Below are 17216 nucleotides of genomic sequence, written 5' to 3'. Positions count from 1 at the left end.
GGACAGTGTTTGGTACCTGGCCTGAATGTGGCAAGTTTTAACTAGGTGTGCTTTGTTCTGCTTGTGAAATGAGTCCTGTCACTACCTCCACTGGAAAAGAGGCCCTGCAAAACTCTCTTGTTGGGACATATGGTGTGGGCAGGTGTTTGTTCTCATCTTCTTGGGGAGAGGCCTGCTGCACTGAGACTGAGGCAAATGTGACTGAAAAGGGCAGCTCCACTGGGACACAGGGGGATGGTTCTTGGTGTGAGCAAGTTAGTAGTTAGTATAGGCACAGCGCTACTTCCCATAGGTGGCTCTGTCTTTATGCTGATGGTTGGGGGAGGGAAATGGCACCAGCTGGTACCTTTATCCCCAGAGAGGTGTCCCTGTGAATGCTGTCAGGGACACACTCTGAGAAAAGCGAGTAATCTCCTGTGTCCCAGGCACTCTTCAGATTGCTGTTTCCCTGGTGTCTGTCCCTGGGTTTTTTGCCTGCCTTCTTTCTAGGAGCAGAGTAGTGCCCTCTGGGTTCTATCCTAGCCAACCCCACTGACCTTTAAAACTTCAGGATGTAAGCTCCCCTAGTTGCAAGAATTCATGAAATTCAGCCCCTCTTGTTTCCCAAGCCAATGGCTATTGGGAAACCTTCTCCTTGTGTGTTCCCCTGTGTGCTCCTCTCTCTTGCCCTCTGTGACCATAGCTCCCTGCCCTCTGCAGCAACCAGGATCCATTTTTCTCCTAAAGCATGTCACCGTACTTCCTACGTTCTTTGATGTAGCCTCTTCTCTCCCTTTAGTTGTGGAGTTTGTTCTGTCAGTCTTCAGGTCTATTTCTGGGGTATTCAGGATGATCTGATAGTTATCTAGTTGGGAGGAGGTGGGTGCAGGGTCCTCTGCCACCATCTTCTTTGACTACTCATCCATTTATTTACCACTGGGTAACAAACTATTATAGTGAAGTTGAATCTTGGTGTGTATATATACTTAACAGAAGGATGTTGACAGTATACTTTAAGTGTTATATTTATTAAGCAAAAATAAATTATTATTTATTTTTAGGGATCAGGTTGTTTCACATAACGTTGTATGTTTTATTTATACAAATTCTTTTAAGTTGCAAACCATCACATTTTTCATTAAAATTGAACAAGCTGTTAAAATTGCTATAGCATATCACACCTAAGTCCTCCAGTACAATTTTAAGCAAATATGTATTGTTGAGAAAGTACCAGAAGCAGTCGAGGCAGCAAGACTGTATTCCTAGTAAGGTAAACAAAAACCTCTGCCCTTTTCATTCCTCATTCCCTAAAGGAGTTATACTACCAAGTGAAGGAGTTTCTCAGCTACGGGTTTGAGGCCACAATTGCAACCTTAAACGATTGTTCTTGAGATTGCGGTTTTTGCAGGCAATCATGTCCAGCTAAATTACATTACAATAAAATTGTTATTTTAACACCAAACTGAATGATGGACTGAAATCTACATGTGAAAGAAAAGCTAGGCTTGAGGCTTGCTCCTCTCTTAAAGGAGTAGTGTTATTCTAGTTTTATTGACACATTAGTTTTCATAAAGTGCAGACACAAAATAAATAAGGTGAAAAAGGTCTTGAAGCTCTATATACAACTATGAGATTAAGTAAGTTACTGGTTATGTTCTTGATAGCCTTTTAACTCTGTGGAAGCTGTAATATACATTAAAAGCTCATTGATCCAAGTAACATAATGATTCTTTTTTCCCTTAGATCAGTCTACTATGAAGGAATATATAATTATGCTAGCTTATTCTATAAAACAAGATTAGATTAAAGACAAAATTTATGTGCTATAGGCTAAATCCAGATACAGTCAGGTGCTGAGCATTATTCCTGGCTTCAAAATAGGATGTATCTGTTTCACCATCTGGTTGGGGTATGAAAGGCATAGTTTGATGCTGCAGATTTTCCCAGTCCACATCACTGAAGAGAGGATGACATTTTAGCTCTTAGGGAAAATATAAAACAAAACATAGTATTATGACACCATTGCCTAAGTAAGTACTGTTTTACAGGAATCAAGAGAAGGTCTCACATGTATCTTGCCCTTGTTTTGCTTCTCACGTATGTGTTTAATTTCTGTGCAACTACATACTTCACAGTGGCACATACTGTGTTATTTTGTATAACACCTGACACATGACAGGTGCTTGGCCTGTATTTGTCAAATAAGCGAATGAAAGATTTGCCTTAAAAGAAGCCTATCATTCTCATGCCTCCATCTTCTCACATAATCCCTGCCTTGATGAGATAAGAGCTTGGCCTACTTCCTGTTCTGGGATACAGTTTCCACACCACTGATCTTCAGGATTAATGCCCACTTCTCATTCCAAGACAATGCTGCTGGTTTCTATCTCTTCAGTCCTTAGCACCATCTTTTGTCCTATGTAACTTTGCTAAGAACCCATCCTCCACTACCTTACTTTCTTCCATATGCTCCATCCTTATCCTTCATGGTAATTTTAACACATACATTGATGACACTTGTGAAATATTCTCTTCATGGTTCTTTGACTTTGATTTCATCGACTTGTATCTCCATTGTACGCTTCTTTAGCAGTATGGGTACATCCGGAATCTCTACTGCTTCACTTACAAGATCTCAACTTTGTTCCTCTTTTGAACTACATTTCCAGTACCTGTCTTCTTTGCTAATTCCTTTTACCTACTAAAATGAAATTATGGTCTTTTGATCACACTTGTGATATTTAGTTGCTAGACACAACCTTCCCTCTCCTCAACCCTTCACTTTGTAAGACAACAATAAAGATGTTTGCAAAAAATTAAGTGACCGGGCACCCAAGCGGCTCAGTCAGTTAAGTGTCCGACTTTAGCTCAGGTCATGATCTCACAGTTTGTGGGTTCAAGCCCTGCATCAGGTTCTGTGCCAACAGCTCAGAGCCTGGAGCCTGCTTTGGATTCTGTGTCTCCCTGTCTTCCTGCCCCTCCCCAGCTTGTGCTCTCTCTCTCAAAAATGAATGAACATTAAAAAAATATAAAAAAAAAAATCAAGTGACAATTAAGGCATTACTTCAATACAGCTCTTTTTTTTTTTTTAATTTTTTTTTCAACGTTTTTATTTATTTTTGGGACAGAGAGAGACAGAGCATGAACGGGGGAGGGGCAGAGAGAGAGGGAGACACAGAATCGGAAACAGGCTCCAGGCTCCGAGCCATCAGCCCAGAGCCTGACGCGGGGCTCGAACTCACGGACCGCGAGATCGTTACCTGGCTGAAGCCGGACGCTTAACCGACTGCGCCACCCAGGCGCCCCTAAGGCATTACTTCAAAAAAAAAAAAAAAAACAAAAACAAAAAAAAAAAACAGCAACCAATTTAAGGAAATTACTGTGAGAAGACCACACAGCCAAGAAATAATTATGTGTCTATATTGGGAGTGATGAGTTGGGAAATCAGTATGTCTACAAGTTGGTTTTTCCCTAAACTAAAAGATTGGTAGGAAAACAATAAAATAGCAAAAATAATTCACATTTAGAGAATTTGTCTCTCAATTGTTCAAAATAAATGCCTGAGCATGGATTACTTTAGAGTTACTTAGCAGTAACTCTTAAACTGTATCTGGATGTGACAGGATGCTTTATGGCTCTCTCATCAACTGAACTCACTAAGGAATTCTAAGCCAGTTTAAGATGAACTCAACAAACAGTTGTTGAAACAACTGTTTCTAATCAAAGACTACTCCTGTCATCTGCTTCACTATGTAAATTGTTCATTAAACGAACAAAAATCTGAGGTCATTGGTGCTGAGGATGCTGTTCTTCTGTCTCCACTTATTTTCACTTACTTTGTCTTTGGGAAGCAAAATTACCCCAGTTGAGAACTGTTCTAAAGTAATTTTCAGAACTGAGGTTTCAAATGTCTGCACCCTCAGTTTACATAGGATTTTTCTCAAATCTCACTCTTCACAGAGGTCTTTCTGACCACTCTATCTAGCAAATCTCTTGTCAACACTTTGTATCTACTCACTTGCTTTATTTTTCTTTCCAGGACTCACTGCTAGATGGCATTATGTCATAGCTGTATCTGTTTACTTTTTGTCTTTCCACTAGAGAGTAAGTTCTACAAGCACATGAATTTTAGTCTGGTTCATCCCTGGGTGCAGCATTGCCTGGCACCTGAAAGTCACTCTATAGGATTTGTGAAATAAGTGAATAAACTGTTGATCTTATTTGAGGGAGCACCTAGAAGCTGTTGCAAATGACATATTACCAAAGCTCGTTTTTCTAAATACCTTACATCACATGGAAATGCATCTGAGGACATAACTGAAGACATAACAAACATATATACTTTGTTACAAAAAAGATTTTAAGGCAGGTGACATTAAATCTAATTTGAATCTCAATTGAAGCCAATGGGTTTTTTGTTTCAAAATTGGAATTTAATAACCCCTGCACTGGAAAAAACCATTGAATGGGTCACAAATGTATCAATTTTTCTTATTGGAGACAACCTGGCACCTAATACATTTGCCAGTCAATAATGATATCAGAAATGAAGCAGTATGAAATTACAGAAGATAATTTTGATAAAAAAATATTTTCTGTATTTGTTGATGATGAACTTTATCAGGCTTTAAAAAAATCCTAAGACATTGACAAGATTGTTTTAAGATAATTGTTTGAGATTAATAAAATTCAGTGAGTGGACATCCTAACCTAATGCATTGAATTTTAATGTAGAACAAGGATCAATATATCAATGTATACCTAGCAGGCAAAAATAAACTGAAGACATTTTTTAAACCCAGTTAGCAGTCAGATTATTTGTAGTGTTGTACTAGAACTTGATATCATTACTACCATTCACCTGAAACAAATCAAGGCTAAGTTTATTAACATAAGACCTTACCTTTCATTCCAGCTCTCTTTGTATTATCAATAGTTAGAAGTATTTCTACTGCATTTTGAGCATTATCAGATAACTTTTCTTCACCTTCAGGCCATGGGATATCTACAAATACAAATAGCTTGTTGATCATTGTTCAAATAATACAGAGAGATAAATGCGTCTACCTTAACAGAAACAGAATCACCTCTTTTCAGAATATTCTGGAATACTTGTTGTGGTGTTTCATCATTGAAAGGAGGAATTCCTGTTAGAAATTCAAACAAGCAAACTCCAAGTGCCCACCAGTCTACTGCAGGACCTGGAATTTAGGAGGGATTAGTTGAACTTGCAAGCATTTTGTACAAATGTTTCATCAACTAAAACATCAATACATGGATATTTGGAAGAAATCAAGGCATTCATTTCCCTAAGGCTTTCTTCTAGCTTCATAAGGTGCAAAAACTCAAATTACTTTCATTTCAGTAACCTGGCAATTACTTTACTTCTCTGTTTTCCAGGAAGTTTAGATTAGCAATTAACACAGCTCATTAAAGAAAAGTTAAAGCTATCTTTTGTCACTTACTAATAACTTCTGATATTCTGAATACTTAACATGTTCTAAATCTAAAGATTACTCTCAAAAATAGAGTACTTGTCAATTTCAAATTGGGGGACAATAACATTTAGATGATTCTGTACTCCACTTACTTCACATGGGGGTGAGATGAAGTAGCAACATTTATACTAATTGGAGGACAGCCTGGTTAACAAGGGAAAGCCTTCGTGTTTTAATGTAACCTTACTCCTTTGAAGAACATAGAGGAACAAATTAGTTTAACAAAAAGTATTCACTTAAACTATGGCTTGCAGTGGTAATTAGGAGATAAGGTTTGATAAATAGGTAAAGCTGATTTCTAAATGAGATCTTTACTGGAAGCATCATTCATATACAAAGATTTATTTTATTTTTTATTTTTTTTAATTTACATCCAAATTAGTTATCATATAGTGCAACAATGATTTCAGGAGTAGATTCTTTAGTGCCCCTTACCCATTTAGCCTATCCCCCCTCCACAACCCCTCCAGCAACCCTCAGTTTGTTCTCCATATTTATGAGTCTCTTCTGTTTTGTCCCCCTCCCTGTTTTTATATTATTTTATATACAAAGATGTTTTAAGTGATTATTATAAATATGACCTTATAATCTGGTTTATACTTTTGTTTAGTCCTCTCTATGAAAAAGTGTTTCCTAAGCAAAGGTTAACTTCAGTCAAGAAATGACCATCTTCAATATAAATTTAAAATAGGAATTCTAATCTAGTACTAAATTTGCTTGGAAATTGCTCTTTAAATCCATTTCTCAAAATTCATTATTATGGTTAAGCAACTGCCACCATCCCATTTTCAAACAAGTAGGAAAGCACTGGGGAATCTGCCATTAGGAAAATAATTACATGCATTTAGAGTGCCTTTGTATTGCAAGCCACATAATCCTGTCTTCCCTAAGGAAAAAGTGATGAGAACCATCTATAGGCTTCCATTTCTATAATAACACTATAAAAACATACAAACCACCTCAGTTAGTAGCTCTTTTAAGCACCGCTGAAGAAGAATTATTCCAACAGATAGACAGTATAACCAAATAACAGAAAAGTAGGGGAGAAGTCAGGGGAAAAAACATATGTTTTCATTATTTTACTTAGGTTAGAAATTAGAACCCTTTTCCCAGCTCAGCCAAAATGTACTCATGTCAAAAACATACATGATTTCTCCATGGATATGTCACACATACCCATATATTTGAGTCAAAGTCTAATAAGATCACATATTATGATAGATATAGCAATTATAATATATACTGCTAGCCAGAGAAATAGAACAAACTTGTTTTACGCTATCGGTTTTCTAATTCGAAACCCACATCTGTAATTTGTACATTTGATATGGTTATACCTTTTTGTTTTCTAATAATAATGGAATTAAATAGTTAAGAAAATTCATGCCCTTTTGGAGGTGCTAATTTTCATATTTTTTATGAAGCCTATTTCCTGGGTGCAATAAGAAAGTCTGCATCTTCACACTCTGCTACTTTTACAAGTTACTTTAAAAATGCATCATGCCTATATTTGCTTTCACAGAGAAGAGCAGTCTCTCTGGATGTCTTACTGCTCAGAAGACAGAATGCAGTTTATTTTTATATTTACTAAATAAGGTGAAAGAAAAAAAAATTTTCTCTGCAATGTGATCTAGTTATACTTTGACTGTTCAGTTTAATTTGCTTTGCCATATTACTTTACAGAGAAGTTCACTCACCAGAAGTCTGAAATCCTGCACCAAAGAAAAGAGTAATTAGGCACACTGTATTAAAACTGAGTTCATTCTCACATCATTCATTTGGACTAGATATAAGTATTGTGCCAGATACAAGGGACACAAAGATGAATAAGAAAGATAACTTTTCCCAAGAAGCAAACCTACTCTGGGGAGAGACGAAAATAGATAAATTTGACACGATGTTAAGAGACATGAAACAAAAATATGTACAAGAAGCTATGGGAAACTCAGCCAGGAGTTCCAAAGTCCTTGGTGGAAGGAGAAGACCATGGAGGACATCAGAGGAGTCTTAGCTGTCCTCAGCACGATGTTTAGAAACAGAGAGGTCAATATAAGAAACAGAATTGCTGTAGTGACTGCTCTTGGGGCCTGCGATTTGGGAAAGAGATATAGTCATTTTTTTTTTTTAATTATAAATTGCTTTGTATTATTTGCTATTTTAAAAACTGTGGACCAAATTACCTTTATAGGAAATGAAAATCCTAAAATCTATCACTAGATAGCTGAGGTAACTAGATCCTCCCACTAAAACAGTGGCAGGATCCTATAAAGCAAACCTTTCAATTTGAAGCTTACCTTCATACCGGATCCTAGATAGAGAAAATGCAGATTACAGGAAGTGAGCTGGCAAACCTGTGACTTAGCAATATGGGCACTGTACAAAGTCAGTTAAATGCCCAGAGGAACTTAGTTGCTCTGGCCAGTAATGGGGAATATGGAAGGTCTCTCCTTTCAGCATCACAGAGATTGTTAACAGTGTTAGTTGAGTGCTAACCCAGGAATCCTTCTGGAGTGCTATGTAGAAGGAAAACACAGACTCAAGTGTTAAGAAATTTTCATAAGCTTTTGCAGTGGAGACAAATATAATAACATAGGTAAAATGACATAAGCTGACATTAAACAGTGTATAAAAAAGTGATATAAAAGTGAACAGCTACTTCCCCATAACTGACCAAGGATGCTTTGTGGAAGAGGTAACATTTGAACAGGTGATGAGATGAGACGAAATTTGATGGGAAGATGATGGGGTTCTGGCTTTTCTCAACTAAGGGAAAATACTTGCGCAAGATAAGGAAAAGCTGAAGAAAGATGAGTCTAAGAAGCAGAATGAGAACATAAGGCTTATAATGAGATTCTTTTGAATCTGCTGGCACCTCGATCTTGAACTTCCCACACTCTGGAACTGTGTGTGAGGAATACATTTTTGTTGTTTATAGAAGGAAAAGAAACAGAGAGAGATTCTTTGAGAGATGAGGCTACTACAAGAGCTTAGAGCCTCCAATGCCATGATCAATAATCTGGATTTTATTTTGCAGGTGGGATGGAGCCACCATGGTTTTTGAAGGAGAGAAGTAGCCTGACCATTTTATGTCTTAAGAGGGAAAATCTGGTGGCAGTGATTATAGACAACAGAATGAAGTTGATGGTCCAGGAAGAGAGCTAGTAAATTAATGAAAAGGGAAAGAGGAGTTTCTTACAGAGGATAGTGACAGAGATGGAAAAGTGAGAAGAAATTCTGCAGGGACAGTATTGGCTGGATTTACCTGCCTGAATGCAGGGGCAAGGTCTGTGCTATCACGAAGGTGGTGGAATTGAGAGAGGGAACAGAGGAAGAGCAAGCTGGACAAGTCCCATTCTGACATACAGCATGGCCAGTGGAAAGCTGAGTAGGTACTTTGTCCATGTGTCTGCTGCCTAAAGAAAGTCGGGATTAGAGCTGGATATTTAGGAAGCATCAGCAAGGACATGAGCACTGAAGTCATGGGAGATAGGAGATTAACAGGAAGTAGGTGTAGGGAAAAAAGGGTAAGTAAAGGGCAGGACTGTGAAGAAGAATCTCCATGTTTGGAAGAGCTGAAGAGCAGAGGAGTAGCAACAAAGTAGTGAGAATGAGAAGAAGCCGGTATATCTGACAAGAACAACATCACTGAGGACTGTTAACAACAAAGTGTCAGTGACAGGCGCCTGACTGGATCAGTCCATAGAGTATGCAACTCTTGACCTCGAGGTTGTAAGTTCAAGCCCCACGTTGGGTGCACAGTTTATTTAAAAATAAAAATCTTAAAAAAAAAAAAGAAAGAAACAGTGTCAGTTAAATGGAGGGATAACAGTCAGATTGCCAGAGCAAAAAAATATCAGGCAAAGAGGCAACCTTTGAGAAGGGAGATGGTGAGGGGAACAAGGATGGAAATTATTTTCATGCTAAGGAGAAAGGCAACACAGGAATAAAAATAGAAGGGGTGGAGGGGGTGGGGGGAAGATGAGACAGTTGATTACCAAAGAACCCAAAGAAAAGGGAAGCAACTGATATCAAGGTGCTCACATTATGGACTGAATTATTTTGCTCTGAGAAAAGACATGTTGAAGTCTTAGTCCTGAGGTCCTTGGAACGTGCCATTTGGAAATATGGTACTGGCACTTATAATTAGGTAGGTTAAGATGAGCTCATACTGGAGTAGGGTGGGCCCCTAAGCCAATGTGACTAGTCCTTATAAAAACACAGCCATGTGACCATGGAGAAACAGGGAGAGCAGCATATGAAGAGGGATGGTTTCAGTGTGGCACCTGCAAGCCAAGGAACGCCAAAGACTGCAGGCAAACCACCGGAAGCTAGAAGGGGTGGGGGTAGTTCCTTCACACCTCTCAGAGGGCGCATGGTCCTGCCCACACCTTGATTTCACACTTCCAGCTTCCAGAACTGTCAGACAAGAAGTTCCTGTCGTTTTGAACCATCAGTTTGTGGCACTTTGTTACAATGGTCCTAGGAAACCAATATAGTTGGTTCCAGAATGCAAGAAGGGAACGTTCTTCAGAGAGCAAAGGGGAAAAAGAGAGGCTAAGTAAAAATGCCATCCTGTCTTCCTAGGCTGCATCCAGAAGACGGCTCATTACTGGCTTGACCCTTGTGGTAAGGGGGGAATAAGTGAAGGTAAGCTCTAATCAGGCTGCCGACTGAAGTTTAGGCCCGACTTTGTATTCCTGAGCCAAAACTGGAACAGACCTTAAGAAGACATTTAGAGCGAAGATAATAGAGCAGGTGGACGGTAGGGTTTCTCTGGATCACTGAGACTGAAACGGAAGGCAAAGAACAAATGGCTGCATGTCTTCTTTTACCATAATAAATAAATGCCATATTTATGAGAAAAGAGCATCACATGAGTTCATTTTCTTTTAACTCTTGGCAATCCAAGTACCAAAGAAATTTAAAACAATTTTTCCTCAAAAGAAAACGTAAAGATAGAGAACACTTCAAAAACTCAAGATATGGAAGCCTTACCATGGGCCCTGCCCAGTAACAGCTCAGGTGCAAGGTAGTCTGGGGTTCCAAGAATTCGTCCATCATCCACTGGGGCTGCCCCTCGCCTCACACTCTTTGGAGTTCGGTATGGAGTTCCTGATTTGATCTGATTTGGGGTATGCTAATTTAAAAAGAGTTTAATAGACAATAAATATCTCCATTCCTTTTACAGCGAACAGAATTGCTAAAACAAAAGCAAAGCTAGGCTGTTGGGCATAAGAGATATACTCAAATTCTTGATCAGTTTTGAACAGTCCTGAAAGCTGGTGAAATTCAATAGTTTAGATAACACCAATTATTTCAGTAAGATCAGGATATGCAAGACAGAATGAAAAAATCCACAAGAAAAAAAATTTATTTTTATTTTTTTTCTTAACGTTTATTTATTTTTGAGACAGAGAGAGACAGAGCATGAATGGGGGAGGGTCAGAGAGAGGGAGACACAGAATCCGAAACAGGCTCCAGGATCTGAGCTGTCAGCACAGAGCCCGATGCGGGGCTTGAACTTACGAGCCATGAGATCATGACCTGAGCTGAAGTCGGATGCCCAAATGACTGAGCCACCCAGGGGCCACAAGAAAAATTTCTTGATAGCATGGATTAATACAAACTTAAGAACAGTCACTGAGGGACAGTGCAACAAATAGGTCATGATCTCATGGTTTGTGGGTTTGAGCCCCGTGTCGGGTTCTGTGCTGACAGCTTGGAGGCTGACAGCCTACTTCTGGTTCTGTGAGTCGTCTTCTCTCTCTGCCCCTCCCCTGCTCACACACTCTCTCTCTGTCTCAAAAATAAATAAAAAATTAAAAAAGAAAAAAAGATATTGTTATCTCACAAGGACTCTGTGAGACCAGTGGAACAGGTTATCAGCATATTCTACAGGCAGATAAACACGCTCTAAGGGAAAGGGATTGCTAAGTCACTAAGCTCTGAATAGGCAACCTGAGTCTTGTGACCCTAATTCAGGGTTTGCACTTTCTATTTTATGATCTCTCTCCAAAGGAAGAAAAAAAAATGAAACTTTGGGTTTAAAAGTTTAGAAAACACAAACAACGTAAGATTGGTAATATATATTTTCAACTTGTTTCTAAAAAGAAAAGAGATCGTCTATGAAGATCCTTAGAAGGCAGCAAGGTAGAGTGGACTCTATATTGTACCTCAGAGTTGCTGTCATCAGGTGAAAATATGTGACTGTAAATATGTAAACATGTGATTGGAAATATGTGAAAGTCTAGAGAGCAGATGGAGGAGCTGTATTTAAGAATAATAAAATTACTACCAGCTTTACCTTTATGCATCAAAACCTCCAACAATCAATCCATAGATTCCCAATAAGCAGAACAGAATTCTATGGTAAATCTCATACAATCCAGGTGAGAGGCAAGTATCTGGCTTTAATAGTTTGTTATAAAGTCTAAACACAAAGTGTTAAAAAGTTATAACATACCTGATATGGCATATAGGATGAACACAAAGTGTTAAAAAGTTATAACATACCTGATATGGCATATAGGATGTTCCTTTTTGAGTAGGGGTTATAGCCATGGGATATGAATCACTATAAACACAGGAAATATCCATTGCGTCTAAAGAGGTAATGCTCATTTTGGATGGTTCTGAGTTACTGGATGCATTAATAGGACTGTTAAAACTTCGAAAAGCTACAGCATTTCTTTTAGATACGGTTAATGTTTTCAACACTTCCGAAGATGGAGCTAATATTTTTTGGCTACTGCCTTGGACAGCAGGATTCTCATCACTTTTTGCCAAGGTACTTTCTTGCCAGCTGGGTGATACCGTAAGTAGAACTTCAATGTTTGATTCTTCAAAAGAGGATTCTTTGATGCTTTTATCTGGATCTAAGGACTGCCTTTCTAAAGAACTTTCCATTATAGAAATTCCTGGAAAAGATGAATCGGAGTCCATACAAATACTTTTAGAAGCTCTCTCATCATCAGAACATAGAAAACTAGAATTTAAGTGCTCCTTCTTACTATTCTTGTCACAATCTTCATCTAGTTCACACATAAGGTTTTTTGCTATCATTGGGATAGGTGATTTTTCTGGTGTTTGTTGTTTATCAATGAAAGAATTGACCAGGTTCTCCTTATTAGCACAGTCATTTTGCTGACCTCTACATACTGATAGCTTAAGGTCTTGGACTTCAGTTGTTAAGCCTGTCCTTTGATTTATACAACCATCACTCATTTCATTACTCCCCTTAAGCTCTATACAATTTTTTTTATTCTGTATAATATTCTGACAAGGACTAGAGTCAACTAACTCAAAATTTCTTTTAAAACCTCTCTTCCCAAGGTGCTCTTCAGTCATATCACCAGAATCCACAGCCCATGGATCTGACGGATGAAAAGCAGGCTGTGTTTTGTCAGTGGCCATGTTAATGTTATTTATATCCAGTTCTCTTGCTTCCCAAGAAACTTCCCCAGGGAAGCATTTTTTAGCAGGGTTTACACAAGAGTTTCCAGTCGCAGGGATGGTACCACTGTTATGAATGGGAGAAAGGGCTAACTCAAGATCCTTTTTATTGAAACCTTTGGTCTCGATGGCATTGGTAGATTTTGTACACAAAGGCTTTTCTATTATATTCCAACTCATCATTGTAGAGCCCAGTGCATCATCACTTTCCTGAGAGGGAGGAAAAAACACCGTTTTAGTTGTATAAAACTGAGATTCTTGAACCTTTCAAACCTGTTGACTTAGGTGGAATAAATGACCCCATAAACTATTATGCTACCTATTCCCACTTTCCAATGGAACCAAAAAACAATGATAAAAGAAAATTAGAAAACAATATAAACAATTATAGCATGTATTTATATATATTTTGAGTAAAACACTAGTCTAAAATTCAAATTAACTACAGTGTGTATTATAATTTAATATGTATTTGTATATTATTTTGGTCTTCTGTAACACATATTTGATACAAATTATTTAAGTAGGACAAATTAATAGGCAACATTTTCAGGCAAAATTAAGGGAAATTTGAGGCAAAACTGAGGGTAAGATTACATTATGTATATATCTGCTTGGCAACAGCGGTATAGATGATTCTGTTTTGAATTATAAAATGCACAGGACTTAAGACATAGTTAATGGAAAATCATAGGCAAAGATTTTGTTAATGTAAACAAGTATAATAAAACCAAGCTGACAAAGATGAAGCTAAACTAATAATTTCTAATTAAAACCCCAAAATAACAGGAATTAGAATTCACTGTCAACAAGATGAAATGATCTTGCATTAATAACAAAATACTTTTCGTAAAATCTGTTTGAATTCCAACTATCTGCAAGTGCTCTTGTATGATCAGAGCTTTGTACAAAATATTATAAACTGGTACATGGTATTCAGGAGTTTTACAAGATTACTCAATTACAGTGTATCTTTAGTAAAAAGTACTGCCTGCTTTTGGTATGTGAAAATCAAACTTTATTAACTTACTTAGTAATAATGAGTGCATGATCATGAACAAAAATAACAAAAATCCCTAAATTACAACTCATAGATCTGCAAGATCATCCAAAGATTAGCACAGGGTTTATCAGGATTCCCTTGTGGTCCATGGTCACTCTTCTGTTTATAACTTTTTTATAACTTTTTTTTTTTTTTTGAGAGATCGATCAAGGCGGGTAGGGGCAGAGTAAGAAGCAGAAAGGGAATCCCAAGCATGCTCCATGCCCAGTGCAGAGCCTGATGCAGGAATAGATCTCATGACTGGTGAGATCACAACCTAAGCCAAAATCAAGAGTCAGATGCTTAACCAACTGAGCCACTCAGATACCCCTCTCTGTTCATAACTTGAGAAAGACTGCTATAATCTAATCACTGCATTCCCCAAGTATGCAGAAGTGGGAGGAAGAAGGTAAACCTGTGTATAGTTTGAAATATTATACAATATACTTTCTTGAATAGGAAGAGGTGAATTAACAGTATTAGGAATGGAAATCTGTTTATCCTGTAGCACATATTACCTATAGAGCAGCCTATAAGAGGAGATTGAGAAAAATAATTTGACCTTACTTCTAGAATACAAATATCCAATAATGAAGAAAACTGTATTACTGAGAATAAGGGACAAATACAATCTAAATTATTTACTCAAATTGAAGGTTTATTCTTTGTTTATTATCATTATTCTAATCTAACATTATTTCATCTGTACTCTATGAAGGATACTTTATTATAATTTAAAACTTTAGGATCTCTCAGCTTTAATACTTATTGGCTTTAATGGCTTAAAAAAGGCAAGAACAGAAATATATACATGAAGTAAAATAATTTTAAGTGACTCCATTCACTTAGCAAGCAATTTCCTTAGAATAAAAACTTTTTTTTTTTTTTTTGAGATAGAGAGAGAGAGAGAGCACGAGCAGGGGAGAGGGGCAGAGGGAGAGAGAGAATTCTAAGCAGGTTCCACGCTCAGTATGGAGCTAGATATGGGGCTTGATCCCACGACCCAGGGATCATGATCTGAGCTGAAATCAAGAGTGAGATGCTCAGCAGACTGAGCCAACCAGGTGCCCCTAAAATAAATACTCTTTTTTTTTTCAATATATGAAATTTATTGTCAAGTTGGTTTCCACACAACACCCAGTGCTCATCCCAAAAGATGCCCTCCTCAATACCCAAATAAATACTCTTAAAGGCACACCTGCATTACCTTTGTGGTCTAAAAGTTATTTCTGATCCAGAAGAGTTACCATTCCACTAAATGAGAAACTGGCAGAAAACAGTGTAGAAGGAAGTAATATAAGTTTTAGAATACGACTTAAAAAAAAAAAGTGCAACAAGCTAGTCATGGTAGGGAATTAAAAAAGAAAAAGAAGCCCATCTAGATGCCTATGAGCCAAACATTTACTATCAATTGTCTACAAACTTGTTATATATTATTAATCATGAATAATTCCATACTTGAATGAGAAGTGAAATATTTAAAAATAATTTGACAGAATATACAGGAAAATGAAGACTACTTTGACTGCTGTTCATGTAACAGTTTCATTTCCTTACAGAATTTACATGAAAACGTGTAAGGCGTCTCTATCATCAATGGGACGTACAAAACTGGCTTGGGTTCAGATAAATGGCACTCTCACCTGGCAATCTTTTTCCCATGTGGGACTGCTGTGGCACTCAGACTCCACACTGGACGCAAAGGTGTGAGACTGGCTGCTGGCACTTGACGTAGCCAGCCTTCTCCTGGATTGCAGGAGATTGGAAGTTAGGCACTTCACAGGCATCCCAGGATTGGCAGCAACTGTTTCAAGACCTATAGGGAAGAGAAAATATTGAATCTTATGTCACAGCTTTCTGAGTTCCTCACTGAACTTGAAACTTTGCAGAAAATTAGGCAGAGTATTAAGTACGGCACACCAGAACTCTTTTTGTATAAACATTATCCAAACCACAAGGATGGCTCAGGTGTTTTTGGCACACAAGTACCAATCAATGTTTAGGGGGAAAAAAACCCCTCAATATTCACAAGTGAAAATCAGGACAAAAGAATTCAGTTGTAATTAGGAGGAAATCCATTTTGAATATTCATTATCCAATTTGAAACTCTTCTTGATAAAGGAGCATTACTGATGTTCTATATCCAGGTATGATTTAAGATTGGAATGTGACTAAATTTACTCAGTTCAATTTGTATTTAATTAAATGAGGTTTATGTGCGTACAAGTATGAATTACACACATCCATAAGGGATTTTCTTTTAATACTACTGGGTACAACAAGTAACAGTGAACTAGCTGACAGCAAACCAGTACAAGAAAGCAGCATCCTCTACATGACACGTGCTCCTTATTTATATAACGATGCTAAATTTGTGGTTCCTTAATTTATAATGAGACATGATAAGCAATTATGCTTTTATTATATGTGCATACACAGATTTTCTGTGTATATAAAAAGATATATATTATATATACATGTGTACATACACACACACACACACACACACACACACACACACACACACACACACACACACACACCTTTTCTCTTTCCCAAAGAGGGTGAACATGACAAGTAAATTCTTACAGTTTTTTTGATTTAACAAATCTTGGCACCTTAAAACTAGAAGTTGAATTTCAATGTCCATTTAAAACAACGGTATTTTTGGTACATAAACCCTCTCAATGAAACTCCTGAAACTCCTTGGATCCTGACCTTGATATCTGACTAAACTGCTCAGCTGCCTTTCCTCAGTAATGTGGGAATTTGTGTCTACCCCAATGCCAAGTGCATACTGTGTATTTGCTAATGAGTTCTTTCTGGATCACTGATATGATCAGACCATTCCTTTCTTTGGAACTCTTGATGACTCCCTGTTTCTACAGCTTAAATGATCCTTCCCATCTATCTGCTAAGTTTCCTTTCCCATTGCACGTGCTTCTGCATTCTCACATAGCGCATTTAGTCCCCATTATCTGAAGATGGAATACTTCCAAGTGTCCGTGACTTTGCTCATGCCTCTATCTGAAATGCCCTTTTCCAATATACTTGGAGCTATTGCTATATCTTTATTGAAAACCCATTCCTGATTTTTCCGGTTAGCACTTAACACTTTGTGTGTTGCATCACAGTATCCTTCTTATGGATTTTATTTTATAGGATTGCTATTGTTATCCCTTTGTATCTATAATCAACCAAACTTACAAGTTCTTTTGAGGCAAGGAATTCTTTTACTCATCTTG

At 37.6% G+C, this 17216-nt stretch overlaps 1 protein-coding gene across 3 annotated transcripts in view; it reads right to left on the bottom strand.

The window, feature by feature from the left end:
• Window positions 1-988: 988 nt before the first annotated feature.
• MASTL (microtubule associated serine/threonine kinase like) overlaps window positions 989-17216 on the bottom strand; it is a 35875-nt gene continuing 19647 nt past the window's right edge. The window contains exons 7-12 of one of the 3 annotated variants that reach the window (XM_025930560.2): window positions 15615-15787; window positions 11991-13139; window positions 10473-10614; window positions 5067-5180; window positions 4883-4984; window positions 989-1960 (exon numbers count right to left, since the gene is read on the bottom strand). In XM_025930560.2, the coding sequence (XP_025786345.1) occupies window positions 1803-1960; window positions 4883-4984; window positions 5067-5180; window positions 10473-10614; window positions 11991-13139; window positions 15615-15787 (1838 nt within the window). In that variant the 3' untranslated portion in view covers window positions 989-1802. Of the gene's footprint in view, window positions 1961-4882; window positions 4985-5066; window positions 5181-10472; window positions 10615-11863; window positions 11941-11990; window positions 13140-15614; window positions 15788-17216 lie in introns of those variants that run through there. The other 2 variants (XM_025930563.2, XM_086714698.1) reach the window with 2 other exon arrangements.

This window comes from Puma concolor, chromosome B4 (assembly GCF_028749965.1).
Source record: "Puma concolor isolate L17-30 chromosome B4, mPumCon1.1.hap2, whole genome shotgun sequence".
Lineage (NCBI taxonomy): Eukaryota > Metazoa > Chordata > Mammalia > Carnivora > Felidae > Puma > Puma concolor.
The sequence above is the reverse complement of the archived record's forward strand: the minus strand, read 5'-3'. Positions and strand labels throughout refer to the sequence as shown.